At 36.6% G+C, this 27987-nt stretch overlaps 1 protein-coding gene across 5 annotated transcripts in view; it reads right to left on the bottom strand.

Moving 5' to 3' along the window:
• The window catches only part of SYNRG (synergin gamma), a 76833-nt gene that overhangs the window by 24839 nt on the left and 24007 nt on the right, over window positions 1–27987 (bottom strand). For 3 of the 5 annotated variants that reach the window (XM_023732657.1, XM_023732659.1, XM_023732662.1), the window contains exons 7-15: window positions 25459–25761; window positions 24343–24573; window positions 23139–23216; window positions 22084–22280; window positions 21187–21435; window positions 19890–20023; window positions 14434–14552; window positions 14160–14222; window positions 8455–9402 (exon numbers count right to left, since the gene is read on the bottom strand). In XM_023732657.1, the coding sequence (XP_023588425.1) occupies window positions 8455–9402; window positions 14160–14222; window positions 14434–14552; window positions 19890–20023; window positions 21187–21435; window positions 22084–22280; window positions 23139–23216; window positions 24343–24573; window positions 25459–25761 (2322 nt within the window). The remainder of the gene's footprint in view (window positions 1–8454; window positions 9403–14159; window positions 14223–14433; window positions 14553–19889; window positions 20024–21186; window positions 21436–22083; window positions 22281–23138; window positions 23217–24342; window positions 24574–25458; window positions 25762–27987) is intronic. The other 2 variants (XM_023732660.1, XM_023732661.1) reach the window with 2 other exon arrangements.

The raw sequence follows: 27987 nt of genomic DNA, 5'->3' as shown, positions 1-27987 counted from the left end.
CAGTTCATCTACCAATGTTTGATATAAGATGAGTCATTTAATAACTTGTCTACTTATATTTTAAAACATACTCACATATTCCCTGCCTGAAACATGGCTCCTTCCATCCTGACTGTTAGAAAATGTTCCTTTAAAACATGTTCATATGAAAAGATATGTATATGACAATTAAAAATGTATGATTTCTCAAAACTGAAATGAAAATAATGTTTCCTAACTTTCACTCAATTATTAGAAATTTCTGTCTCAGGCGAGGCCAAATAAGAGGTTTTAATCAAGCAATTACTTACCTAGTTGTTATTTTGGTCAATATGGACGTCATACTGCTGTGGTGGAGTGTGAGGAAAGAAAAACCAATCTAATCTACGTTAGCCCCTAAAAAATAGAATCAAGGGTCTGGGTCCGGTTGGGCTCCTGTTTCTCATTCAACTATGAGTTCCGTCCCCCAATTAAAAAAAAAAAAAACCCTGGGGCAAAAGACTCATTTTACAAAACATTCTTAATATACATTTGAGAAATTTTAAGGGGCATAAAACTGAAGAAAGAGTGTAGGTTTTTTATTTAGACAGATCTGGTTCAACTCCCAGCTCTGCTACCTACGACTTGTGTGACACTAGGCAAATTATTTAACATTTCTGAACCTCGGTTTGCTTATCTGTAAAATGAGGAGAAGACCCTGTACTTGGAAGCACTGTGTTTGGATGATTAAATGTGTATAAAGGGCCCAGCTCAGTGCCTGGTGAGCAATGCATAGTAGCTAGCCTATTATTTGTTCAGCATAGTTGCCTCCGGCCTCAATTAGGCATTTAGTTGCTGCTTAGGGCCTAAAATGGACATATTTCAAAGTAAAAATGAAAAGTAAACTCATCATTTTAGTGGTGTTATTGGGGAAGAAGTTTGTTGCTCAGTATCAAGAGGCAAAAGCAGCTATGGCTGAGTCAGGCTGGTGTGGAGAAGCTAACTGTCCACTCCGTCAGGCCAGCATGTGTTAAGATTTAGACTTTTACCATGTTTAATTTCATTTTAGTCACTGTATACAAGGCAAGAAGACCAATCACAAGATCTCCCTCTGGCAGCCACACATATGATTTACAAGGAAAAGGCTCAAAAGCTTTGTGACCCAGATTTTCATAACAAAGTCAGTAAGGTGAACCAATACTGGGTCATTTTTAACCTTTCTTTCACAGCCACACTGCATAGTTAAAGAGAGTTAAAGGACTCTTAACATTTCCATATCTCTTTTAACATGTATCTCTCTTTAAACTCTCTTAGGAAAAGGGTACTAAATTAATAATAAAAATAGAGAGCCCAAGATAAACAAAAACGCCAACGACTGAAAAGCAAATGTCTACCATAGGATGATGTATTTTTAAATTCTGCAGTGCAAATGGTACCCTTCAAATTTGGCTAATTAAAAAGGGGCGGTGGGGGTGGCGGGAAGACTGAGGTGAAAAGTTTATAGATTAGAAGGAATGAAACGAGCCTCTGGCTATAGTGGTTTTACTTTCCCCGCTTTTTAAAGGCATTAGAAGGCAGCCTGACTCAAAAGAGGTGAAATTCAATTAGAAGGCAGATGCAGCTAAACATGAGCCTAGTCTTCAAGGGGGACATTCAGAAGAACATTTCATAATACAGGTATTTTCATTATTAGAACCTATCAGAAAGCTGTTTGGGGGAAGTTATATTAGGAAACTACTCCCAGAATCTCATCTATTAAGACAGTAGCAAATTTCCTAGAAACCAAAGATAAATTTAATGAAAAGTTACTTCTAGTTCAAAACTCGTAACCAGGTTGCTATGGTAATAAAAAGATCCTTTTGTGCAATTATACAACAAGCTTTTTTTTTTTTTTTTAAATCAGAAATGACTGTAGTATACTCAGGTAAAAGGCAATATAAGTCAATAAGGGATTATCTTAGCTGAAGAGCTTTCGAGCATTTCTATAATGTATAGGTCTTCACTAAATCTTATTTTTATTAAAAACGGTATGTATAACATTTTGCCTTTTGGAACAACTCATAAAAATGAAAGACTTAAGAACAATGGAAATACTTTATACTTCTTTTTTTTTTTTAAATAATGATGGATAAATACTTTACTAAAATCAAACCTCAAGGTTGATTTTTATATATTACTTTTGCTTACTTATTAGCTACTATAGTGTGGCACATTGGTTAAGAGCTTGGCTGCTAACCAAAACGTCGGCAGTTCGAATCCATCAGCTGCTCCTTGGAAACCCTATGGGATAGTTCTACTCTGTCCTATTGGGCCACTATGGTTGGAACTGACTTGAGTATAATTAATCTGAACACATAAGCAAGTATTAAAAAATTGATATTACATAAGGAACGTAAGACATAACTTGGTAGCCCTGGACAATATTAAAACAGAGTAGTATTTCCTGGCATGGTAAATTTTGTAAACCATTTTCTAAGAAAAATATGGTAGATCAGGTCACTGGGCTAGGTCAAACCAAGAAAATTCCTCATTTCCTGTGTTAACAGTTCTACAGTTTCTAAGCAGTCAAATTATATACATTATTGTCTAATGGTCTTTAAAATATTAAAGCTTCTGTAAGACCTACAACATAAAAGTGATGAAAGCCCTGTCTTGAAAACTGTGGAATAACCCACATTTTCTTTTGTAATCACTGAAGTTACTGTAGATGGGTTTTCAATTTGATAGCTGAATTCTGAAAATTGCAAGAGAAAAAGAAAACAGAGAATGGATGCAATAAAATGAACAGAGACTCACTACTTTATTTTCAATTCTACTGGAGAACTCTTGGACTGTGCTAGGTTGAACTGCAACTGTACACAGATAATACACCAAATTGTGTGCCCCTATACATGTATTTATGTTTGCAACTAGGAATGTCCTATGACAGAGGCCAAAGGAACGGGCTATACAATCTGCTTTCCATCATGGATCTCAAATGAGACATGGATTTCTTGCTCATGCTGGCAAGTCACCCTATCAGCCTCTTCCATAACCTCTATTCACATCCCTTTTGAATAGATTTTGTAGGCGAAAACAAGGTATGTTCTGGAACAAAGAATGTGAGGACACTTTCCCACTGACATTTCCAAAGCTGTAAGCATATGCCCAGGTGATTAAGAGTTACTGGCTTTTGAGGAAGGAGTTTAGAGAGAAGAAAGGTGATACATCTGCAAATACCACTATTCTCAAGTATTTTATATAGCAATAAAAATGTGCACTGGACTAAGGAAGAAATATCTTTCAATTTCCAATACTGACTTAATCCAAACTTCATTTACCAAAGCAAACCATGAAATATTTATACATTTCAGCTCCTCTCCATCCCTGGTCCTATTCTCCTTTCTGAGAACAATTATATTCATATTCTTTATTAATTATAAAACCTGGTCTGACTACATCCTATAAATCTCAAACAGTCTGATAGGTGCTGTTGAAGAAAACAGGAATGAAAGTGATCACAGTGTTTAAGTCTGACAGGCTATAAAATGCAGCCTTATTATTTGCCTAGTTTTCCCATCTGCATTAAAAACCTCCCAGTCTTCATTTGAAAGGTTTATATCTATGGTTTAAATTATATCCATGCTACTGTAAGCACCTTCAGGTTACTGTGTCAGTGCTTTAAGTCCAAAAACGAAAAGTGCCAACACTGTGGATTTTTTAAGTCAGAGGAAACGAATGCCAAGGAATGGTGTCAGGATACACAGTGAGACCGCCCATGGTTGCCATTACAAATCTCATCAAATGAGCACAAAAGGTGGTTACCGCAATCAGGGCCTTTTGGCCGAGAAGGGGAGACAGCGGCACCCAGGAGACCTCCTCAGCATATGCTCTCAATGTTATAGGCCAATATAGTCCAAAACAATTTGTCAAAAGTACTCAACTGATGGAAAAACAGATCTAGAAGCAGCTCATTAAAAATAACTTGATTCTCTGAGTTGTTTTAGGAGTTGGCACAGCTTCTTTGATATTGCCAGTGTCCCTTCATGTTCATTTGCTACTTTTAAAAATCAGCAGGGATTTTAACGTGACCAGTAGAGTAACTGTGGAATCTAAATACATTTATGTAATTTCTCAGGCACTGACGTATGAAATCAAGCACTAACCATATCTTACTTGGTACTGGGGTAAACCAAACATAGCATTTTGTTTGTTTATTTAAACCTGTAGCACAGAGTTCAAGTTTTTATTCTGAAAAAAATTTATATTATTACACTATTAAAATGATCTCCCTAAAAAATAATATATTACTGGGGAAACATTCATTGCTCAGTTTGTGAATGTATGTTTTACACATAGTCATCTTCTGCAGTCTGCTTAGGTAAATGCAGAAAGGAGTTAAAATAAGGCAGTCCCAGATGGACCAACCCAGCATTAAAGAATTCAATTTTTGAAGGAATTCCTCAGCTAAAGCAACTAAGAGATTGGTCTTATACATAGCACCAGAACATCCTAAGTAAAGGGCAGATGGCATTACCATTAGATGGAGGCTACACTAAGATCTCTTTCTTCCAAATTTGTTAGCAGCACACATCATAATTAGAGCCAAAAACCCGTTGCCATTCAGTTGATTCTGACTCATAACGACCCTACACGACAGAGTAGAACTGCCCCATAGGGTTTCCAAGAAGCAGTTGCTGGATTCAGACTGCTGATCTTTTGGTTAGCAGTCGAGCTCTTCAGCACTGTACCACCAGGGGATAATGCATTTATATAAGATTTTTGAAACCAAGTATTATTTAATTTTCTAAAGCCTCATACTCTGGAAAACACAATATTTTAAATGGCAGGCCCAACTTTTCTTAGAGTTAATCTAAATCCCCACATGCAATTTTTTTCTTTATCAGAAAGCACTATTTCAGACACTAACTGATCTCTCAGGAATCATTCAGTGGTTTAATTTTCTTCCTCAAATTTTAAAAAAAGAACAAAGAACCAAAAATCATAAGAATAAAAATTTTAAACCATGGAAATAGCAGTTTTTCCACAGCTCTTATTGGTGTAAAGGTTTCTGACCTGAAAAACAAAACCTTCTCAAAATTGCCTCCTATTTATTACACCCTAAAATGAACACAAAGTTTTTTTTCCAAGTTTGGCCTACTTTTGTTGCTAACTTTCACTGATCTTTCTAGAAAATGTTTTCTTAAAAATTGAAAATGTTTTTAACCTTACTTTCTCTGACACATCCCCTAAGGTCATCTGAAGAACTTGCTTTATGGAGTATCAGTAAAAAAGACTTGAGGTGGCTTCATAATACACTCTCAAAGTCTGAAAGATAACGTGCTCTGCAATCAGAGGCTGGAGTACCCGACTTCAAACTCAAATCAAATTCAGTCCTGAAGACTTCCAGGCATTAACAGAGAACGCTTTGCAGTACAGAAATTATCAACTTAAATTCAGTTTATATTTACTGTGATCAGAAGTCTATCTCAATACCATTTGATGATTTATTTTAAACTCAGTTTATCGATATCCAGCTACTAACGGATATCTGTGTTCCTCTTTTCCCAGTAGTTAACTCTTAGGTCTTCCTCCTCACCTTCCCCTTCTCTTCACAATGTAACTCTTAGTAGAGAGACAGGCTCTGTAAGGTTTACTAAGCAATGAAATCTACTCAGTTTCTTCAGAAACTGGGGTAAATTTTCTCTCTCCCTATTACACTTAAAATAATGTGAGGTTACCTTATTTTTTCAAACATTTAAAGTTATACTTCAGTTCCAATGCCACGTTAAAAACTTACACCAATGGAATTATAAGAGAATAAAAGGTTAAAACGTACTAATACTTTCTAAGGAAAAAGGTATTTGAGGAAACAAAACAAATGGGAGAAACCCTCAAGTCCGAGGAGAAACTACTGCTTCAAACTTGGTCTGAACCAGGTATTTCTTTGGTCTAATCCTGAAACAGTACAAATTACACACGTCCCCACACTTTCAAAATATGCCAAAGAATTATTTATTAACACAGGACTTACAGATCACAAAAGAGAGTGGTACAGAAGAGCTGGAAAGGAAGTCATCAGAATAAGCATGCAGATCAGTATTTGCAGAGGGATATACTAAAGCAAGTCTGAAAAGGCACATTCACACAGAAAAAGGTCTAAATTGAAAAAGAGACATCAGAAAGCAGCCAAAATAAATAAATAAGGCATTGAATAAAATACAAAGATTTTTCAATGTCCAAGAAGAGCTACTTCACAGGTAGGTAGGTAGGTAGCTACAGAAGTCTTGCTAACCCTTTCAGAATGTCACAAATGAGGGGTAAGCTCCTGCTGCCAACAAAACCAGACGATCTTACGACTGCATATCAAGATGCTTCAGTGCCAGAGAGATTAAATTCAGTGGGGGGAAAAAAAGCAGCCGAGTTGAAATTATATGCAGCAAGGGCTCAAACGGTTAAATGTAATAATATGCAGAGAAATTACGCAATGTTATTAGTATTATCTACCTTCCATACAAAGAATTATAGCAAGAGTTAAAAGAGACAGTATCCCCTTCAGAGTTAGGTTAGGGTTTCTAAACAGGATTATGGCCCATAGATAGCTATCTATGAGGTTTTAATCTCTCTTCATACCCACTTCTTATTTCTCCAACAAGAAGTACCTTTAACCCTCAAACTAAGAGAGCAAGAGATACTGTGGTGAACATGAGGATAACATAAAACCAAATCGCATTGAAGGAGTCCCTGCCATTTACCTTCTATAATATATGTATGCAGCAATTTTGCTCAACAACCATACAACTTATTGGTCAGACATCAACCCCTTTAACAACCGCTCTAAAGGGATACTGCTCCTTTCCGACATAAGGTTTACAGATCAAGGAAGGAAACAATCTACATTTAAGAATATCCTCAAACTGAAGAGACTTGGCTTGAACATTACAGGTTCAAAGCTGGGAATGTTCCAAACATACATAAAAGAACATGAGCACAGAAGATTATTTCAACAGGTCAATCAGAACAAGCGTAGTCAAAAAAACCTACCTCCCCTCCCCAAATAAAATTAAAAATAAAATACACCCTAAACCTGGATTAGATTTCTCTCCTAAGGACATCTAACATGGCACTGTGAAAGAATACCAATGCACTTTCAGAAAAATAGCCTCTAATTAATAACTTCAGAGTCCAAAAAGGCTACTATACTTGTTACGAAATTTTTAAATAAAATGCAAATACTGTTGTTGGAAACTGGAGCACTGCAACCAACTGCTGTTGGTCAAGCAGCTCATACCGAAACAAAACTAAACAAAATCACTCCATCAAACAAACAACAACAAAAATAGAAAAACATCTGAGAAGAGTACAAAAAAGGAAAGTGGACCGTCAAGGGCACAAAGGGCTCCGCCCACAGCCCACTGCACTTGGAACATACCTTAGCAAGTAGCAACATGGAACACGTGTTGTTTCTGCAAACTTGCTCCTGATTCAGCACCCTGTTTAAGAATACCTTTCAACAGCCAAAGGATGGACTTAACCAATTTGATATACCTAAACGCTTTAATACTTTACAATTTCTGCCTAAATCTGTAAACTTGCAAGTGTCTTACGTGTTCTCTCATTCCCAAAACATCTTCATATGCATAATACATTTCCTAGAATAATATAGTAATGCTGAGATAGTTCTCATTATTAAAGGCCACAAAATAGTTTTATCTTTCTATATACATATCAAAAAACAAAACAAAAAACTAGGACACTTGGGAATCTAGTTTTTATGACAGGAAGCTGGACTAGCAAATAAAATGCTACATGTAAATCCACACAGATTTAAAGAGGGCTCCCTAATAAGATGTTTTTAGTCAGTTTTCAAATATTTCATCAGAAAGTTAGTAGTTACCTATTCTAGCATCTAGAGATTTGTTACAACTTAACACTTCCAGTAATAGAGTTAACACTAAAAACAGTACCTGGATTCCACTGACAATAACACATGCCCTCCTTCTTGCCAGACCCTGACATACAGGACATCCATGTACAAGCTCTTTCCCTCTTCCTTTGAAAGGACACGGCAAACTGCAATACAACTGGTTAGAAAGTTTTACTTTCTTGGCAGAACAAGAGTCAGTTTTGGAAACCAAACGCAATACTATACTGGCAGCTGCCAAATAAATCCAAGAGAAAAGAAAGGAGAGGGAAACACTGACCTCACTCACAGAAATGGAGAAACACAGCTGACACTGCAAAAGTCTGTACAAAATTTCTGGCAACGTGGGTTCATTTAGTAGTAGGTTTTTATGTGCCTGTTAGATTTCGAAAATAAGAATATTTAGCTCTCCCTTCTAAGTTGCCATCAAATCAAATTTAACACTGCTTTAAGGGGACTGGCAACGAAGAGGTTAATTATTAGAAATTGATAAAGGTAAATGGCCAGAGCCTCACTCTCAGTCAAATGACACCCACAGAATCATCTCTGAAATCTACATCACCATCACCAGAGCAATCTCACCAATTCCTCACCTGCAGCAGGAGGATGCTGGCCACTAACTGTTGGCAAATCCAAAGAGCTATCAGACATGACATGCTTAAGATCGCCTCCCACATCAGCCAATTTCATGTCAAACTGAACAGAGAGTGCATCTTCAGAGTCCTCCTTGCCAACACTGCTGCCACCGATGGAAGGGAGATCCAAGGACTTGACAGAAGCAGAATCTTCTTTGGTGTGTCTGAAGGCCACCGCTTTTTCTCCTAGGGATTTGTCCGAGTTCATGGAAGAAAATTTGTTGGAGTGGAAATCAGCAAAATCGTCATCACTTTTTCCTGAAGCAGTGCAATCTCTGAGTTCTTCAACACCTAGTCCAGATCCTTCCAGAGAAAGCTGTTTGAAGACGTCATACTTGGAAGGCGCGGCAGCTGCGTTCTGTACACTCTTCACTGTGCTGCCTGATGTGCTTGTGAGAGGAATAGGACTAATTTCCTCTTTCAGGGCATCGTATTTGTCATCTGCCTTTTGCTCAGATGAAACTGAGCTATTACTGAAAGCCATAAAATCTGCAAAGTCATCCTGCTCCCCAACAGATGCTGGACTAGAATATCCCCCAAAAAGGTTGAATTCTCCAAAATCATCAGCCAAACTAGAAGTTTTAGTCGATGCCAGTGCGGTTGTAGTTGCAGTGGAATCTGTCGGCTGTGGTCGTGTGGGAATAGATTTTGATACACTAAATGCAGCTGAAAAAGACACTGGTTTCTCATTGCTGCAACTGACTGAGGAAAACAGATCTAGGTCTGCTAAGTTCAGAGGAGTTTTCACTTGCGTCTGTTGTTTCTGTTGTACAGGTCCTGAGGGAAAGGATGCTGGGAAAGTTTTGTCTTTTGTTGGTAGTTCTAGTGGTGAGATGCTATCGGCTGTTTTAAAATCGGTGAAACCATCATCAGTTCCTGTACATCTGAATTCTGCAAAGCTTTCTCCTGAAAGAAAAAACACAACCAAATAAAAATAATGTTGACTTGAAAACCACAGACTGCACATCATGTTAAATTACAAGCATAATTTTATAGACTTTTCTCCACTGGCTTGACATTATTTAACCACAGTTTGAAATCATCAAATATCCCTTGGAAACCACATGCTTGTTTCCACACTGAAGTCTAGTGATAAGGGAGTAAATAAAAATCAAACTAAGAACACCTAACAGTACTGTTTTCATTTGCTCATGTTTTTAGAAGGCAGAAAGCATACTCGGAACATTTTCTCCCTGTGGCTAGCCAGCCAAGCATACAATAAGAGCATACAACAGAATAAGAAATAGGTGCTGAAGAGAGAATAGCGGCCCTCTAAAGATAAAGCCTGTTACTCAATCATCAATAAGAAAATGAAAAATTAGAGGTACTCATGAAGTATCATAAGAAATCCCACATTGTTAAATTGAGGATGTACAACACTTTGCTCAACTAGGCACTTTAAGAATATCATGGGATACTACTTGGTCTAGCTCAAGTATATGAAGGCATGAATTTGAAGGGAACTGTGATGATAACGTGGCTAAGAGTACACTTTAAAGCAGCTTTTCCCCATACCCTCCAATTAACCAGCTGAATCTCACAGAAAAATCTGTGAGCATTTGGGCTTTTCTTGAAATCAGCGATCTCAATGTACCAATGAGCACTTATTTTTAAAATTCAAAGAGATTTGAATACATATCACCTCTATTATTTAAAATTTCAAAGGACACGATTAAGACTTTAGTTTATATTGTGCTACTGACAGAGTTACTGACTGAATTTTTTATTTTTTGGTGAGAGAATAGGTACTAGTATACTTCTTATAAATAAATAAGGCTCAGTTAACATGTTGATAAAAATCTGGGCCCAATATTCTTTTATAAGGTTTCTATTCTTTATTTCACAGTAATGTTATCACTCATAGGTTTGATGTTAGGACGCAAATGATCTCAGTTTTCTATTGGTGTCTCCAGGTCTTCTATAAAATCCATTAGGCTATCCCAGGTAATAAAAACCAGACATATACCAAACATAGCTATACCAACATCACTTATTATTAAAAATATGACTGCCATCTCCAGAAATTTATAAATTTAAATACAAACTTTAATTCTCTCTTATTTAAAAAAAACCTATTCCTTCCCTAAAAATGAGATATAGAAGTTTAAGAACCATAAAAATATGTTTAAAACCAAAATCTAATTCTTAAAATTCGCATACAAAATAATGTAGACTTTAAATATGTTGTGCTTGAAACAGGAGCCCTGGTGGTACAGTAGTTAAAGTGCTTGGCTGCTAACCAAAACGCTGGCAGTTCGAACCCACCAGTGGCTCTACGGGAGAAAGATGAGGCAGTCTGCTCTCGTAAAGATTCATAGCCTTGGAAACCCTATGGGTCAGTTCTATTCTGTCCTATAGGTCACTACGGTCAGAATTGACTCAAAAGCAGTGGGTCTGGTTTTGGTTTGGTGTTTGAAACATGATATATACGTCAATATATCAAATGAAAAAGGCATGGAAAACAATGGGAGCTGAGTTTTCATCCTAATCTGAGGTACTCAGCCAATTCATCAGCATAGTTTATCAATATGGAGAAATGCATTTACTATTATCACAGGAAATTTTAGAAAGAGAGGAACAGTATTCAGATTTCCTGTAATTTATGTTTGTAAGACATATAACTAATAAAACTAAAGTCAATTTCACATACTAACAGGAGAAGCAGATGTAAAACTTTAAAAAATCACCTAGAATTTTGGGCACATGTATCACTAATTATTTCTGTAGTATTTCTGTAAATGAGAGAATAGTAAACAGTCAATTTTATCACAGCCTACATTTTTGATGTGCTCTGTAATATCTGTGAAATTGACGAGTTTTGCTTTGTTATTTTTAAAGAGAAATCACCACAGCAAACTAAACTTACTGATAAATTGTGAACTTTTCCATCAGAAATGTAAGCTAGGTGAAAGGGTCAAAAATAAAATAAAATGAAAATGGTGGGTTTACAAGTTCAAACACAAAAGGAATTTCTTTTGGCAGATAAATTAGCTGCAATCATTAGAAGTTTGCATATCAGTAGGTACATTAAGAAAATTATTTCATGGATAGTTTTTTAGTTAACTTTTGAGTCCTCATAAGCTTCCTTCTCTAATTGTCACTTTTTAGACCCAAAGAACATCTCAAAAGAGATCATATTTTGCTAAAATTTCAATAAGAAGTGTCACTATTTTATACAGAACATTTTCTTCGTCTACTTTAGGTTATGGCTTAAACTGTGGGGGTAGAAAAAAGAAACATTATTAAATTCTGTCATTTAATAATCTAAGAAACCCACAGCTCTGAACAAAATAGCATAAGAGTCTCCATAAATTCTAAGATACAGTCTTTACATACTTTGATGAGGTGAGGCCAATGTGTTTTTAATGAGAGTATAAAAACAATATCACTCCATGAAGAGTTATAAAATATATTCCCCTAAGATGGAGCCCTGGTGGCGCAGTAGTTAAGAGCTCAGCTGCTAACCAAAAGGTTGGCAGTTTGAATCCACCAGTCGCTCCTTGGAAGCCCCACGGGGCGGTTCTACTCTGTCGTATAGGTGACTATGAGTCAGAATTGACTCAGCGGCAATGGGTTTGGTTTGTTTTTAAATGAACTAAGTTGGCATCTCCGGTTGGAAGGCCGTAGAATTAAAGTTAAGATAGGAATAAAAGCAAGCAAACAAAATGACAACAATAATCTAGGATTATGTCAATAAAGGGATGACTAAAGTACTGCTAGGATCACTGGTAGCACAGGGATTAAAGTGTTCGGCTGCTAACTGAAAGGTCAGCGGTTCTAACCCACCAGCTGCTCCATGGGAGAAAGATGTGGCAGTCTGCTTCCATAAAGATTACAGCCTTGGAAACTCTATGGGGCAGTTGTACTCTGTCCTACAGGGTCACTATGAGTTGGAACTGACTGGGCAGCAACGGGTTTAAAGTAATGCTAGGAGCCCCAGTGGCACAATGATTAAGCGCTCAGCTGCTAACCAAAAGCTTGGTGGTTCAAACCCACCCAGCAGCTCTGTGGGAGAAAGACTTGGTGATCTGCTCTGTTAAAGATTACAGCCTAGAAAACCCCATGGGGTATTTCTACTCTGTCACATGGGGTCTCTCTGAGTCAAAATCAACTCTGCGGCACTTAACAACACTAACCACTGCTTAAGAGGGGTCCCTGGGTGGTGTAAACGGTTAATGTACTTAGCCGCTAACCAAAAGGTTGGAGGTTTGAGTCCATCCAGAGGCAACTCAAAAGAAAGACTTGATAATCTACTTCCAAAAAATCAGTCACTGAAAACCCTATGGAGCACAGTTCTGCTCTGACACACGTGAGAATCAGGGTCACCATGAGTCGGCAATCAGTGAAAGTACTGCTTACTTTTTGGCGGCACCGTTGTCTTTCCCCATGGTCTTTCAAGGAATAAAACACATGCTATGTAATCACTAATACCATACTCCACAAACAACCTTGACATTAAATCATGCTCTTTACTCCAAACTTATCTTGGCCAAAGAATCGATGAAAGCATTGCTAGGAGTTAAATGAAAACTTAACAAGCCAAAAGTTCCTCTAGGGCTTATCTTTCTACTCCTGATACAGGTTCTGTAGGAGAAATACATATTACATCCTAAAGGCTTGGATGAAACACAAGAAAATATTTCCAGAACCTAAGTGCTGTAAAGGGATTGAATATTCTTAGAAGAGGTGGGTTTCCCTTTTCAGAGATGTTTAAGTAGTACAGTTTCTATCATACCTACCTTGCTTTTGTATAATCTCCCTCCTCCTCAACCCAGGCAGAAGGGTGGAAATAAATGATTTTTGAAGGATGTTCCAAGTTTGAGGATTCAGTACATAAAGATAAAATGTGGTATCGTTGCCTGAATGAAATCCTTATTAAAGTATACATACTTTATAGCATTCACAGCTAAATTTTGGAGGGCATAATTTGATTTATGGATTATCTAAACCCCAAACACTATGTTTATTGTTGAATTTAACCCCAAACATAACTCTGTCTTTATATATATAGCTTTCAAGATCATTCTCTATTCCCTTTTAATCTATTCAAGCCCTTTTATCAGAGTTGGAAACCGCATATACACAAAAACACCTCTCTCTTCGTTTTTCTCATTAAGTTACAGCCAATCTTGAAAATCTTAAACAGTAAAAGACTATTTGCTGCCAGTGCACAGTCCATAGATTGCTGCACTATCAACAGTTCAGGTCTTGTTGAATACCTCTGAATTCACCTACAATAACCAAACGCAGTCACAGCCTTCCATTTGACACAGGAATTGAACTTGGTTTGAAGGCTTCCAGTGAAAGAATACACTATCTTCAGAGGAAATTGTGTCCGTTTGTGGTTTGCCCTAAATTTTAGAAAATAATTCCCATATTTTGCCTCCTTGTAATTTCCAGAGCCACACACACACAAAAAGTCTTATTCCTCTTGCATAAACTAATCCCCCGCCCAGCACCTATCACAATATTTATTAAACATAGTAAGTACCCATTGAGGTTTATTGAATAAAATATTTCCAGTTTGAATAATGAATCATAATAATCACCACTACACTATATTTTTTTACCCATTCAGTTCAGGAGTGTCACTAAAGAACCATCAAAGTCCCTTTTATTAAAAAATGGAAATAATTTATCCACTGAAGGAATCAAAAACTTACCTAAAGATTTACTCTCTGCTGTCTGTTCAAGTTCTCTGAAAGCACTATATTTATCACCAGGCTCTATGATGTAAAAACAGAAGTTCAGTTAAGGTTAGGAATCTTGAGATCACAACTCAAGAAAGTAAGGCAGATTAGGTCAACCAAGCATACCTGCCATGCAATATAAGGACTTTACACATTTAACATAAAAGGATGCCACTAAAAACAAAGACTCATACAATTCAATCAAATGTTACATTCACAGGTTTATGAATTTACAAACTGTTTTTACCTCCAAATGGAACAGTATTTTCAGAGGTCTTGTCAGCTGCAGTTCCTTTAAACACAGCATATTTATCCATTGAAGCCGATGTTTTAGTTCCAGGAAGTGGTATCAACAAAGAAGGGGCGCTAAAAGGGAGAAAGAAACATTTCTTAAAGTCTAGACCTGGTGGATTCGAACTGCCAACCTTCTGGTTAGCAGCCAAACTCTTAACCACTGCGGCACCAGGACTCCTATCATCAGATAGGAGATTAGAATTAAAACGGCAAATAGGCACCTAGCTGAAACACCTGGCTTTTTGCTTTAAAACTTGGGAACTACATATACAACATTACAAATAACTAAATGCCCTTTTTCTTGAGGAGAAAAAAAAAAATTATATATAAAGTTAACATATTTCTTGGCCAGGCACTGAACAATATTTACAAACTCACTGCAATATAGAAGCTGTGTATTTACTTTAAGAGGGATAAGATCCACGCTGAATGGCTAACCATCTCTTTAAGTCATAATAATAAAGACTGGAATAGTGCTGGAAGTAGATTATTATAGAATGATGATCTTCTGCAGTTTTAACTTAAGGTTCGTAAAACTGCAAAAGTAAACTGCTCCAAATATGTATAACCAATCTGAGAAAGAAACTATATTTTAAAGTAAATTATGTTAACTTTAATATAAATTCTTCTCTAAAATAGGTTCAGAGTGCAAGGTGGAATACTTAAGTTAAAAATCTATTTATGAAATGTTGTTCAAGCCAAGATGTAAATTGTTCTTCCTTTGATCATATTGCACTGCTTACTGGCAGAAGTTCACATATCTGATAAGCAGCAATACAATCTGCATTTTTACAAGGATCACATCAGCAATTCGAAGCTATCTTTGTAGCAAAACAACAAACACTTCAAAATTAGATAAAGATACTTTTGCCTGTGAACATATTTTTCACTGGATGGAAAAATAGTGTAATGAGTAGTGTCTGTGTGGGTAATTCTTGGAAGGCTTAAACACATACTATAAAAGTATTGCCTTTTTTTTTTTCTTTCTTCTTTTTCTTATCAGACCCAGGCAGCTCCCTGGAAGAACAAACCTTTACATATGAATGACTACATTCCCTGCCACTGGTTTGTGTCATTCATTACCACACACACATTATATAAATGGATTTCTATTGAGTTCTTTGCCTTGGAGCAAAAATCTTTCCACAGTCATTGAAATCTTCTTATCAGAGGCCTACAAGCATGGTAAAAGCCTGGCTCTAGCATATGCATGCTAATGGAGACCACAGTGCTTTAGGACTTAGTGCCATCAAACAGTATGATGGAGCTATAATTTAATCTCACATCACATCACTGCCAAACAGCTTCGACATATTTGATCTTGACAAATGTAATAGGTAATCATCTATACATTATAGGTGGATTTTTTAAAGTTCCACAAGTAATTGAACTACAGCTCAGAGTACACAACGTTAGACATAGGAATAAGGTTAATTAGTATCTTAGGAAAACACCACAAGATTGAATGATCTATTTGTTTTTCATGGCTCTCCAACTTTAGCTGTAGTCAAATAAAATCTTTCTAAATCTGACATTTAATCAAAAATTATCAATTTTAAAATTATATTACAGAATTGGGAATAGAGCATCTTCAGGGTAATGAAGTACTGTTGACTGAGGTCAACAAAATAAAATTCCATTAAAAAAAAACTATGACTCAGACTGTAATTTTATGCATATTGCCAATGAATAATTCATTCCAGTTTTCTCTGAAGTTATTATTAAAGAAACCACTGTAATCACCATGAAAGTGTTTCGGCCAGTTATATATCACAGTCACTACCGGTTCCAAACATGAAAACAGTTATTTCTACTCTTTAATAATAAAGTAAGGTACTCAAGGGAGAAAGCTATTGTTTTAAAATTTAATAACCTACATTCAATTGAAAGGTTAAGCCTTGAGAGAGAGAATACAGCCACTAAAAACAAGTATTTTGCTCTTTCTCTGCAGTGATACATTTATGTTTTACAATCACGTTATGTGGCTGTGGTAGCTCGTTTTACTAACATCATTTTCTCACAGACTAAAAATACTCTAAACTCTAGCCTACTTTTCACAACTTATGTGCCTTTTTAGTTATCTGACAAGAAATGTCTGTTTTCTATTTTAAAACACTGTTGAAAGTGGTCTTACCTAGGCTCAACTACTCATATCATGATTTAACAAATCTCTTTCAAAAATAAACTCACAATGTGGTATACAAATTATTATAAATTAGGAAAATCATTTAATATACATTTTAGCACTAATGCTAAGAGAGCTGTGTTAGCTAATATAAATATCCAGATAAAACTAAACTTCTTTGGAACAGGAACTGGGTTTTTTGCTTCTGTACGTCTCGTGCCTATCCCAATGTCTGTCACATTGTTGCTAGGTGCCACTGAGTGGGTTCTGAGTCATAGCAGATCCACCTACAACAGAACAAAACACTGCCCAGTCCTGCGCCATCCTCACAATTGTTGCTACACTTGAGCCCTTCGTTGCAGTCACTGTGTCAATCCATCTTGCTGAGTGTCTTTTTCTCCTTTGCTAACCCTCTACGTTACCAAGCATGATGTTCTTCTTCAGGGATTAGTCCCTCCTGATAACATGTCCAAAGTACATGAGATGAAGTCTCGCCATTCTTGCTTCTAAGAAGCATTCTAGCTGTACTTCTTCTGGCACATAAAACCAAAACCAAACTTGTTGCCATAGAGTTGATTCTGACTCATAGCGAACCTGTAGGGCAGGGTAGAACTGCCCCATAGGGTTTCCCAGGTGTGGCTGGTGGATTCAAACTGCTGACCTTTTGGTTAGCAGCTGAGCTCTTAACCATAGCACCACCAGGGCTCCTCTGGCACATACCAACCCGAAACTAAACCCGTTGCCATGGAGTTGATTCCGACTCACAGCGATCCTAGAGGACACAGTAGAACTGCCCCACATGGTTTCCAAAGAGTGCCTGGTGGATTCGAACTGCCAACCTTTTGGTTAGCAGCTGAACTCTTAACCACTACACCACTAGGGCTTCCTCCCTGGCACATAGCAGATGTTAAATAAATGTTTGCAGAATGAATAAATGATAATGAGTGTCGACTCTTCAGTCATCAGCAAAATATTTTCATTCAAGGAAAGCACGGAAGTAGTCAAGTCAGAACTTTAAAAGAAACACCTATGAAGAATGGCTATATATGAAAGTAAGCTATTATGTGGAGATAACCCCATATAAAATTGCTAGTACCCTGTATGTCTCAGGTCTGGCCAGCATCATAAAACTTTTCTACCACCAATTTGTAATTTCAACTACTGAGATTTCTCCCCCGCCAAAAGAATGAATCACTGATTTGATAAATTCAGTTTATAGCCTACATACTATAATATAGTCATCCAAGAAACCTTTACTAATTACATATCCTAGGCTAAGCCCTATGTATATAAATATGACAGATTGTCTTCAGGTACTTACAGCCTAGTGAGGGAGACAGTCAAATGAACCAGTAACTACAACGTAACTAGGGCAGAGATATTCATAAGGTACAATGTGCTAAGCAAAAGGTTGGAGGTTTGAGTACACCAAGAAAGAAAACGCCTGGCAATCTACTTCCAAAAAATCAGCCACTAAAAACCCTATCGAGCACAGTTCTACTCTGACACATATGGAGTCACCTGACTTGGAATCGACTGGACGGCAACTGGTTTTATGGCAGTAGAGAGGGAGGGCACCTTACTCATTTTGGGGGTGGGGGTTGATGGAGAAAGGGTTAAGAATGCCAATTTTTGAAGTGGAACTAGAATTTACTACAGAAAATAGTTAAGTGTATTTTGGACATAAGAAAACAGAACACACAAAGGCCAGAAGCTTGAGAGAGCACAGTCAGTGTGAAGTCATTTTGGCATGACTGGAATATAAGCCATGGGGAAAGTTGAACGAGTCAACAAAGTACACAGGAACAAGATCATGGAAGGCTTTATCCCATGCCAAGCAGAGCTGACAGAGTTGATATTAGCAACGGAGAGAGAAGGGAGTCAAACATAAATTTCATGTTTCTGATTTGGTGACTGGCTATGGTGACATCATTCACCAAGGCAGGGAACAATGATTTAACAAAAATTTTTATTTAGTTTTGAGTAGGAAAATAATGAGTCTAATTTTATACAGTGAATTTGAGATGTCTTGGGTTATTCAGATAGAGATGACAAGTTAGCAGCAGAATGTATAAATTTTTTTCAAAGAAAGAGATCTGGGATAGAAATATTATGTGTCTATAAGGTTAGCCAGGTGTAGAGGTCTTGAAATCCCATTTTTTTACAGTGACATACATCATGTTTCTTCTATCCTATTGCTGCCAAGTTGATTCCCACTCACAGTGACTCTACAGTACAGAGGAGAACTGCTCCACAGAGTTTCCAAGGCGGTAAATCTTTATGGAAGCAGACTGCCATATCTTTTTCCCACAGAGCTGCTGGTGAGTTCATACCAACAACCTTTCCATTAGCAGCCAAGTGCTTAACTGCGGCACCATCAGGGCTCTTTGTTTCTTCTTCTTCTATGTGTTTAATGTATTCTTAAAATTAGGAGAATAATGTCTTTCCTTAATTTGTAATTCTCTACCTCTGAGTTCTTGTTATAGTGGGTAGGCAGAAGGTGTTAATTAAAAAACGATCAACTGGTTAAAATGCAAGAGATAACCAACTTGCAAAAATAGGAACATAAGAGAAATGGACTATGTATCCTGCCAGAAACAAGCTCCAAATATAAAACCAAAAACACTGATATTGCTTATTCAAAGTCCAGTGTGTTCCGCTCTGTGGAAGAAATATCTAAACACTTTTTCAAAAAACAAGATGGGGAGGTGTTGACAATATACTGAATCAGTTACTGTACCTAAAAGTTAAGTTAGTACATAAAACGTTAGAGATATGTTTGTGCAACTGTCTATTCAAACAAACAAACAGAAATCTGAAGGCTTAAAACCTGCTGCTCTCAACTTAAATATAAGAGAGACATGAATAAATAATTATATTTAGATTACTAAATTATGACTTCTGTGGAAAATCATTATACTACAAAATATCAAATTATGTTTCCCTGCCTAAAGAGTTTTTCAACAGTTGAAGATCTGGACCTAATACAAGAACATGAAGTCATCATCACACATGTGCACTCAGCTATAATAAATCAGGTTTAGCACAGGCAAAAAAAAAACTGGCAAGCAGGTGTATACAGGGATGAAATGGTAGGAGCTGAAGTTTAAGGTGGACAAAGGGGAAATAAGTGAGAAGAGTAAACGTATGAATAAAGACAGGATAATCAAGGAAAATATTAGAGTAAGGAGTCTCAATTTTCTTATTATACTTAGTCTTCTCATTGTGGATGTTTCTTTTTTAACTATTAAATACAATGTTAAATATATTCAACTCTTTTCTACCTGCTTCCCTGCTGGGAATTACTTGTTTTTGAAGAAGCAGGCAACTCTTGGAAATCAGTGAATGAGTCATCAAGGGATCCGGACTTAGAAGCATCTTGAAAATCCTGAAAGTCGTCTTCTTCTGGTTTTATTACCTAAGTTTACAGGGGACATTTAAGTTGAAAACAACATCCAATTGATAAAATAGTTAACAACAAATTCTCAACTGTCAGCTGCAAAGACTGCATTTTAAATTCTTCAATTTAGGTACAACTACCTAATTTCAGAAGAACGTTCTTCAGACCTATCATCAACTTAAGTGCTTAAAAAAGAATCTTGTTTTGTATTTTTATACGCTCTCTGGTACAAATGGTAACACAGTGGTTTAAAGAATGAATCTATACAATCTTTTAACAGCCAAATCGCAATTATTGGGTTACTGGACAGACCAGACATTAAAAAAACAAAACAAAAACAATCAAACCCATTGTCATGGAGTTGATTCCAACTCATAGCAACTTTAAGTATTACTAATAGTTCATTTGTTTTAGAGAAAAAATGAGCTTATAGTATATTGTTCTGTACTTTAAAACAATGTAATCATATAACATGGGCATTTTTCCAGGCAGTACATGTAGATCTATCTCATTTATTTTAATGACCAAATAGTTTACCACTATATGGATGAACCAAAATTTATCTAATCTTTCCCCGATAGATATTTAACAATTTCTAATTTTTTATTCTCACAAACAATGCTACAACAAATATTATTATATAGCTTTGCTAATCTGAGTTACTAATAGATTCCTAATGCTGTGACTGCTAGGTCAAAAGACACAGACATTTAAAATTTTGAGAGCTATTGCCAATCTGCCTTCCAAAAAGGTTGCAGGAATAAACCTACAGTATATTAGTCACTTTCTCTACATTTTCGTTGACAGTAAATATTATAAATTTGTTTAAATTTTGCTAATCTGAGAAGTGAAAAAATAAACTAAGGTACTTTAACTTCAGCCTTAGCAGCTTCCTCAAAATACACAGTCAAAAAATTTCTTTTCTTAGGTTTGAGGTTAAAATGTATATACTATAAAGAACGATAAATCTTCAGCTAAAATTCAAACAGTTTAAGGCTTAAGAAACATCTTTATGTTTTTTAAATAATAAAAAAATTAATTTTGTATTGTTTGAATACTGTTCATTTTTCATCTCAAGTGTCCATCACAATCCAGCAATATTCTGTATGCATCCCTGGAAAAAAAGTTGCCAAGATTCACTTTCAGGGATTATTTGGAATATGCACAGCTTCTCCATTTACCTGATTTGCAGGGTAAGTTGGCAAGAAGCCACTGGAAGCCTGAGCTGCAGCTCCACCCACTGGTCCAACAAGGTTAATGCCCATGACTGGCTGTCCCAGGCTGAGAGGCGTGGAGCCTGCAGGGCCTGAAGGCATCACAGTTGGCTGACTCACTGGGGTAGGAAGAGTCATAGGAAAGCCACTTAAAGTTGGAATAGGAGCCGCTGGGAACTGGTTTAAAGCGTCAGGACTCATGGCAGGGACTCCCCTCTATAGGGAATAGGAGGAAAATGGAAACATTTTGGGGGGTTGCAAACCATACACCATCTAAATCTGGCAAACAGAGACCTAAATAGAAAACCTGTAGCCCTGGTATGTTTCTACTCTGACTCTCCCAAAACTTACGAATTTGACACCTCCCCCACCAAAAGTAACAAACTTAATGTAAAACGTAATACTGAGCAAGGAAACTGCCAACACATATCATTTCTGACATTTTCTTCTCTGACAATTTTGGTTAATTTACCACAATCAAATCATTCAAAATAATTGTGTAATATGAGAAAAACTGTTACCAGACTGAAAATACTACATCTAAGAGAATATCTATATCTAAGGAATTTTAACCAAGGACTTCAAAGGACAGAGAGAGTAATTTTACCTATTCCTGACTAGCTCTCAAGTTCAGAAGGCATATAGCTATTCCAGAGAATGCTAATATACTAAACATTCTTTAAGCAAAAGAATATTTTGCTAGTATGCACATTACATAAGCTATGAATTTTTACAGTACTGTATCCTGAAAATAATCTAAATTTCAATGTACAGATTTCTATAGTGTTATAGTCAAAAAACGATTCATATTCTTTCAATTTATATTGAAAAGTTATTTGATCTAATTTAAGAAACACTGTCTACCTGTGTTACTGCTATCATGGCGAGAACGGTATAAAGTTCTTCTTTAGTAAGTTTGCCAGGTGTAGTTCGATTAGCTAAGGCCCATATCTGTCCAAGAGTTTCCCTGGGAAGTCCAGATGACATCAGAATGGGATAAAGTTTAGCGGTATCTATTCCAGTTGGAGTCACTGTGGTTTCTAAAATTTTCTTATAGGCATCTATTAAAAGAAAGACCATATTACAAACGTAATGCATTACAAATGATTGATCTTTTTTTATTGTTGCTGTTGCTATACAAAAATAATCTTAAATCTTAAATCAAACTGCTGTAAAGATATCCAAGTGGAAATGCCCAGCAGACAATTAGGGTTTGAAGTTCAGAAAAGAGATGAGAACTTGGTCCTAAAGATAAAGATAAAGGGCTGAAGGTTAGAGAAGTCTTGCAATTCAGTAGAAGGCTGTGATGACAATAAGATGGAGGTGGTATAAGCAGATGCTACGTACTTTAAAAGAGAAGAAATAAAAGAGGAAAAATGATGGAAACAGTTTGAAAATAGCAGTAAGAAGGAAGAATTATACCAACACCACCTTTCTCCCTGCCCAATGAATCAGAGGCTATGAGAGAAAATACTGTTGGGAAAGGTGCTATGGAAACAGAATCCAGAATCTTCAGGGAAAGATCTGCTTTCAGTTAAGGTGAGGAAGCAGAACAAGTGTTTGAAAAAAGAAGAGACAATGGTGGAGTTGTTCATAATCACCTGGGACTTCCAAAGAACAAAGTGGGAACAAGAGGTAGGGTGGCCATGTGAAGTACAGGACACCCACACTACATGGGACATACTTAAACAATTATTTGTTTATCTTAAATTCACATTTAACTGGGCATCCTGTTTACTTACTTGCTAAATCTGACAACCCTAGTCAGAGGAGCTGTTGGGGATGAGAGTGAGTAGGGTTAAGGCAGGCAGAGAAAAATGCTTAAAACACAGATTTTACATCTAGGATTATAAATGTGGATTACAATATATTTTTTAACCACAACAGTTAACAGGGATTCTGAGCAAGGAAACTCTTACCTGGAACCAAACTCTCATTGTAAATCCAAGGAGGCATTCTGGGCTGAACGGGATCCTGTGAGGGAAATACTCCCACACCTAAAAGATAAGGAACATTAGGAACATTCTCTAAGGTATCTAATGGTCCATGTGGAAGATAAGGAAATCACACGGAGCCACGGTTTTTTATAGAAAAGCATTGGCTGGAGACACTTAAAAAAAAAAAAAAAGTCACCAATACAACTTAAAATATTTGGTTTCTAAACAACTCTTCTACATTAAGAATGCCCTAAAGAATAAACTAAAGAAAAACTAAAATATACCGAATCAATATTCTGAATCGTATGTGGTTTGTACCATGTCATGTGTATTACAAATGAAAGGAAAAAACATGATAGGCACTGGTTTAAAAACATATATGTATAAAAAATTCAATTGCCCCAAGCTTTATTTACAGCTTTTAATACTGCTTCTTCCCAAAGTCTGATTTTTAATTTGAATATGACAACCGCTACCTTAGATGTATAGGGTTTTTGTTCTGCTTTGTTTTTTAGCACAATCCAATAATTTCTCGGCCAATAAAATATGCTCTAAAAGTTTGCCTCCTGGGCTGCCCACATTCTAATTCCTCTCTGTGAGCTGAATTTATAAAATTTGGATCTTTCAGGCTACAGTACCTATGATTTATTTCAGAGAAAAACAAAAAACCAAACCTGTCACTGTTGAGTCGATTCCGACTCATAGCAACCCTCTGGGATAGAGTAGAACTGCCCCATAGGGTTTCCAAGGAGCAGCTGGGGGATTCAAACTGCCAACCTTTTGGTTAGCAGTGGAGCTCTTAACCACTGTGCCAAAGCAAAACTATATTCTCATTGGTGACTTTTCAAGTTGTAATTTTAACTTCTCAATCTTTATGGAAGAACGGAAATTGTAAGGTGAAAAAAAAGATAGCTTTTATAAAATAAGAGGAAAGGAAGTTTTAAAACAGGAATGATTCTGATTAAGAAAACTGGTTGTTTTCTAAGAAGGCCTAATAGTGTGCTGAAAGAATTCAGAGCAAAATCTTAGTGGTTAATTAGAGAAAGGGATGCATTAACTTTATTTTAAGCAAGATTTCAACTAGCAAAATGAAGCAGCATTCGTTTTAAGATTAATGCTTAAGATGTTAGCATTTAAGCAACATTTGGTTAAACGAATTTTTTTGCTGAATGTTTCATGAGCTCACCACTCTCAATTGACCGGTTTTGGTCTGAAGTCTTTTCTGCCTCTGCTGTGGTGGCACCGCTTACGCGTCCATTGACAGCACCCCAGCTACTGGCTGTTAAACTGGGATGGTTCTTACTGGAAGCTGGGCCTAGGGCTTTGTGCTCAACTTCAGAAGTATTTAATTTAATTCGTTCCTGCCCAGATGTACTTATGTCACAAGATACTAGGAGCTTCTCCTCCAAGGAAGGGCCTAAACAAACAGCACGAAGAATTATTTGTATCTAACTGTATATTTCTAATCTTTTCCATCATCCATTCCACCCCCATATTCTCCAGGGAAGGGCCTGCCACATAAAAACCTGAATTAAATCACTGTACATTTATATAAAATTTGAGAGGCTTCAGAGATTTTAGAGGACTTATACGTACATTTTCTACTTTGATTCTCAAGAATCCTATGAGAGAGTAGAGAGAATGGTATCGGGGAAGGAGTACTAACTTTGAAATCTGGAAACCTACAAAAGATACAGACACTTCTACTAACTACTGGGAAGACTGCTGGCCAGTAACATAATCTCTGGGTCTGTTTCCACATCTCTGAAATGAGAGTTTGGATTAAGTACATGTCTCCTCAGATCTCTCCCATCACTATACTGTATCTCAAGATACAGTGTATAATGGCCCCCATTATTGCATAGGATAAAACTGAGGCGCAGAGATGTCTAAAGACTTGTCCAAGGACAAACTGCCTTCTGACCCCAAGTGCTCTGTCACTGAACCAGACAAAGTACTTGCTAAAGCAGTTTTCCCTGGCTCATTATTCTTCAGAAAATGATATCGGTGATTTTCCCAAACAAAAGAGTAATCTCCTTAAGAAATCAGTTTGTTTTTAAAGTTGTAAGGTAGTTTACAAAGATCCTAATTTAGGAACAAAAGTTCTAAATCACTTTTCTGGAACATAAGGTCCCCAGAATCAAAAAATCTAGACTTCTATTTTTGTGGGTTTCAAAAAAAACCCATGCAATTAACGTACAGGTTTCTTTACCAACATTGCTACATTACTCTGCTTATGTAACAGAAGTAAATTTTCCTAGATTATCGTAAAAACATTTTCATTAATAATTCTAGGAGTTACCTGCTTTCTGTACAATGTGTGAGGCTGAAGCAGTAGAGAAATAAGGAATTTGCCCAGGGATACCAGGTAAGGCAAACGACACTGGAATCTGACCTGCAGGGAGAGGCTGTGCCCCAACCTTCTGTGTATGCAACTGGCCAGCTGGGGTGGTGGGGTGGAAAGACTGAAAAGGCTGGGAAGTGGAAGAAGGCCCACATTTGGGAACTTCAACAGGCCCCTGCATAAAGTCACTGAATTCTTCTTCATCAAGAAAGGCAGGTGATGGGGAGACAGTGACAGTAGAATGAGATGATGTGGGACAATCTGCAAAATGGAAAATGGAAATGAAACACATAGAAATGAAAACCAACAGGGAAAAAGAAATCAAGATGTAGTACAATTCCAAAAGAATATGCTGAAATATGAATAGTGGAGGTGAACAAGAAATAACATAAGTAACCATAGTCAAATGGAATTACACAATGCATGCAAAAACACTTTGATATCTATTTATACACAACTTTGACTTTTTAAAGGGAGGTTTTATAGCTATTTTGCATTTAGTTCAAAAATAAACAACAAAAAAACTCCCATAGAACTCAAAATTTCTTCCTTTCTTTGGTTAGGTTAGAACTAGTTTTTCTTCTTGACTGAAACCAGTAATAATTTACATTAAAGTGGTAATTACTTTTGAAACCCAAATGAACTGTTTATCTGGATGATATTCTCCCAAAAACAGATGTAAGAACACCTATTTATATGCTGCTGAACACATTACATTCTGGACACAAAAATAATCTAATGTTTAAATTTCATGATAACAGTAAGGAACAATGCACAATATAAACTTGTAGTTTTTAACATCTCATGTCTGATCCATACACTTGGCATAAATCACACTTCAGTGAAGTTACAATATAAGAAATGAAAATTACAAAAGATAACAAGAACATTACACACATTCCCAAGGTGATATTTTCTTGTGAAAAGCATAAAAATTGGGAGACCATAAAGTAGTAAAGCAAACAATTCAACAACCAACTTACGAAAGTCAACCTTGACCAATGACTATGTTTAAAAGATCTCTGGCACTAAAGGATATAAACATCACCATGGTTTTTCACACTGTTAAATGTGAGATTCATCTATGTAATAAACCTGCTCTACTACATTTGATAAGAGGTTCATTAACAATATTACTGTTACTTCTTCACATTTTTAACTACTTTGAATTGCTTTAATATTTATTAAAGACTAATGTCACAGTGGGTGGTCTGGGTGGTGCAAGCAGTTTTTGAGTGGCTGCTAACCTAAAGATTGGCAGTTTGAACCCACCCAGCAGCACCTCGAAAGAAAGCCCTGGCAATCTGCTTCTGTAAAGATTTTAAAAACCAAAAACCAAACCTGTTGCCATCAAGTCAATTTCGACTCCTGTGACCCCATGCGTTACAGAGTAGAACTGTTTCACAGGGTTTTCTGGGCTGTAATCTTTATGGAAGCAGATTGCCAGGCCTTTTCTCCACGGCACTGCCAACCTTTAAGTTAACAGTTGAATACAAACTGTTTGCGCCACTCAGGGACCCTTCCCTAAAGATTACAGCCAAGAAAACCCTATGGAGCAGTTATAATCTGTAACATACATGGTCTCTATCAGTCAGAATCGACTCAATGGCAATGGGTTTTAAAATTACAAGGAGTGGTCTTTAAAAAAAAAAAAAAGGCTCTCATCTGAAAATGGGGACACTACAGGCTTACTACCTCTCTTTTGGATCAATAAAATAAAAACTGGAAGCATGTAAAGTTCTATGAAAGACACATAATGAATATTCAAAATTATTGCCTTAATTTTTTTGTTTAAAAAAAAAAAAAGCCTTCTTGGACCAGTACTGGCACAAAGTAGAAGTAATGGAAATCTGAGAACAACTTTGAATGTTTTTAAAAGACATAATGGATCTTGCCTATTTACTAGCAGTAAGGTTGCAAAGGCTCAAACAATGTTTCTTTATATTTGTCTGGAATTACATTCATTCTATGTGGTATATATTTTGGCTCATAAACTCTCACAGCTGTACATATGATTAATAAAAATCACTAGAATTATGTCATAAATATAGTGTACGTTAAGTGTCTTAGAAAAAACAGCCTATAGGGGAAAATGAAAAGATGCCCTTGGTGGTGCAAAGGCTGGAAACTCTTTTTATAAACTGTACTTTGGGCCTAGGTTTAAGACCCTAATTGGAGAGGCACTGGAAACTCCTAGGCTTGCTTCAGAAACATTTTTTCTGACTCAGCATGAAGCAGTTAACTAGAAACTGTTAACTGCACGCATGTTGACTGAACTCATGAGACTGTCTGAACATCAAAATTTCAATTTATTATTTAACAATGACGAATACTCATTGTTAAACTACAGCTGGCTGTCCAAAAAGGGCATTTTATGTGGACTGAGAAGCCCCTGGGTGGCACAAACAGTTAAGCGCTTGACTACTAGCTGAAAGGTTGACAGTTCGAACTCACCCAGAGGCACCGCAGAAGACAGGCCTGGCAATC

Source organism: Trichechus manatus, unplaced genomic scaffold (assembly GCF_000243295.1).
Source record: "Trichechus manatus latirostris isolate Lorelei unplaced genomic scaffold, TriManLat1.0 scaffold00054, whole genome shotgun sequence".
NCBI lineage: Eukaryota > Metazoa > Chordata > Mammalia > Sirenia > Trichechidae > Trichechus > Trichechus manatus.
This window is presented reverse-complemented; position numbering and strand designations above follow the sequence as displayed.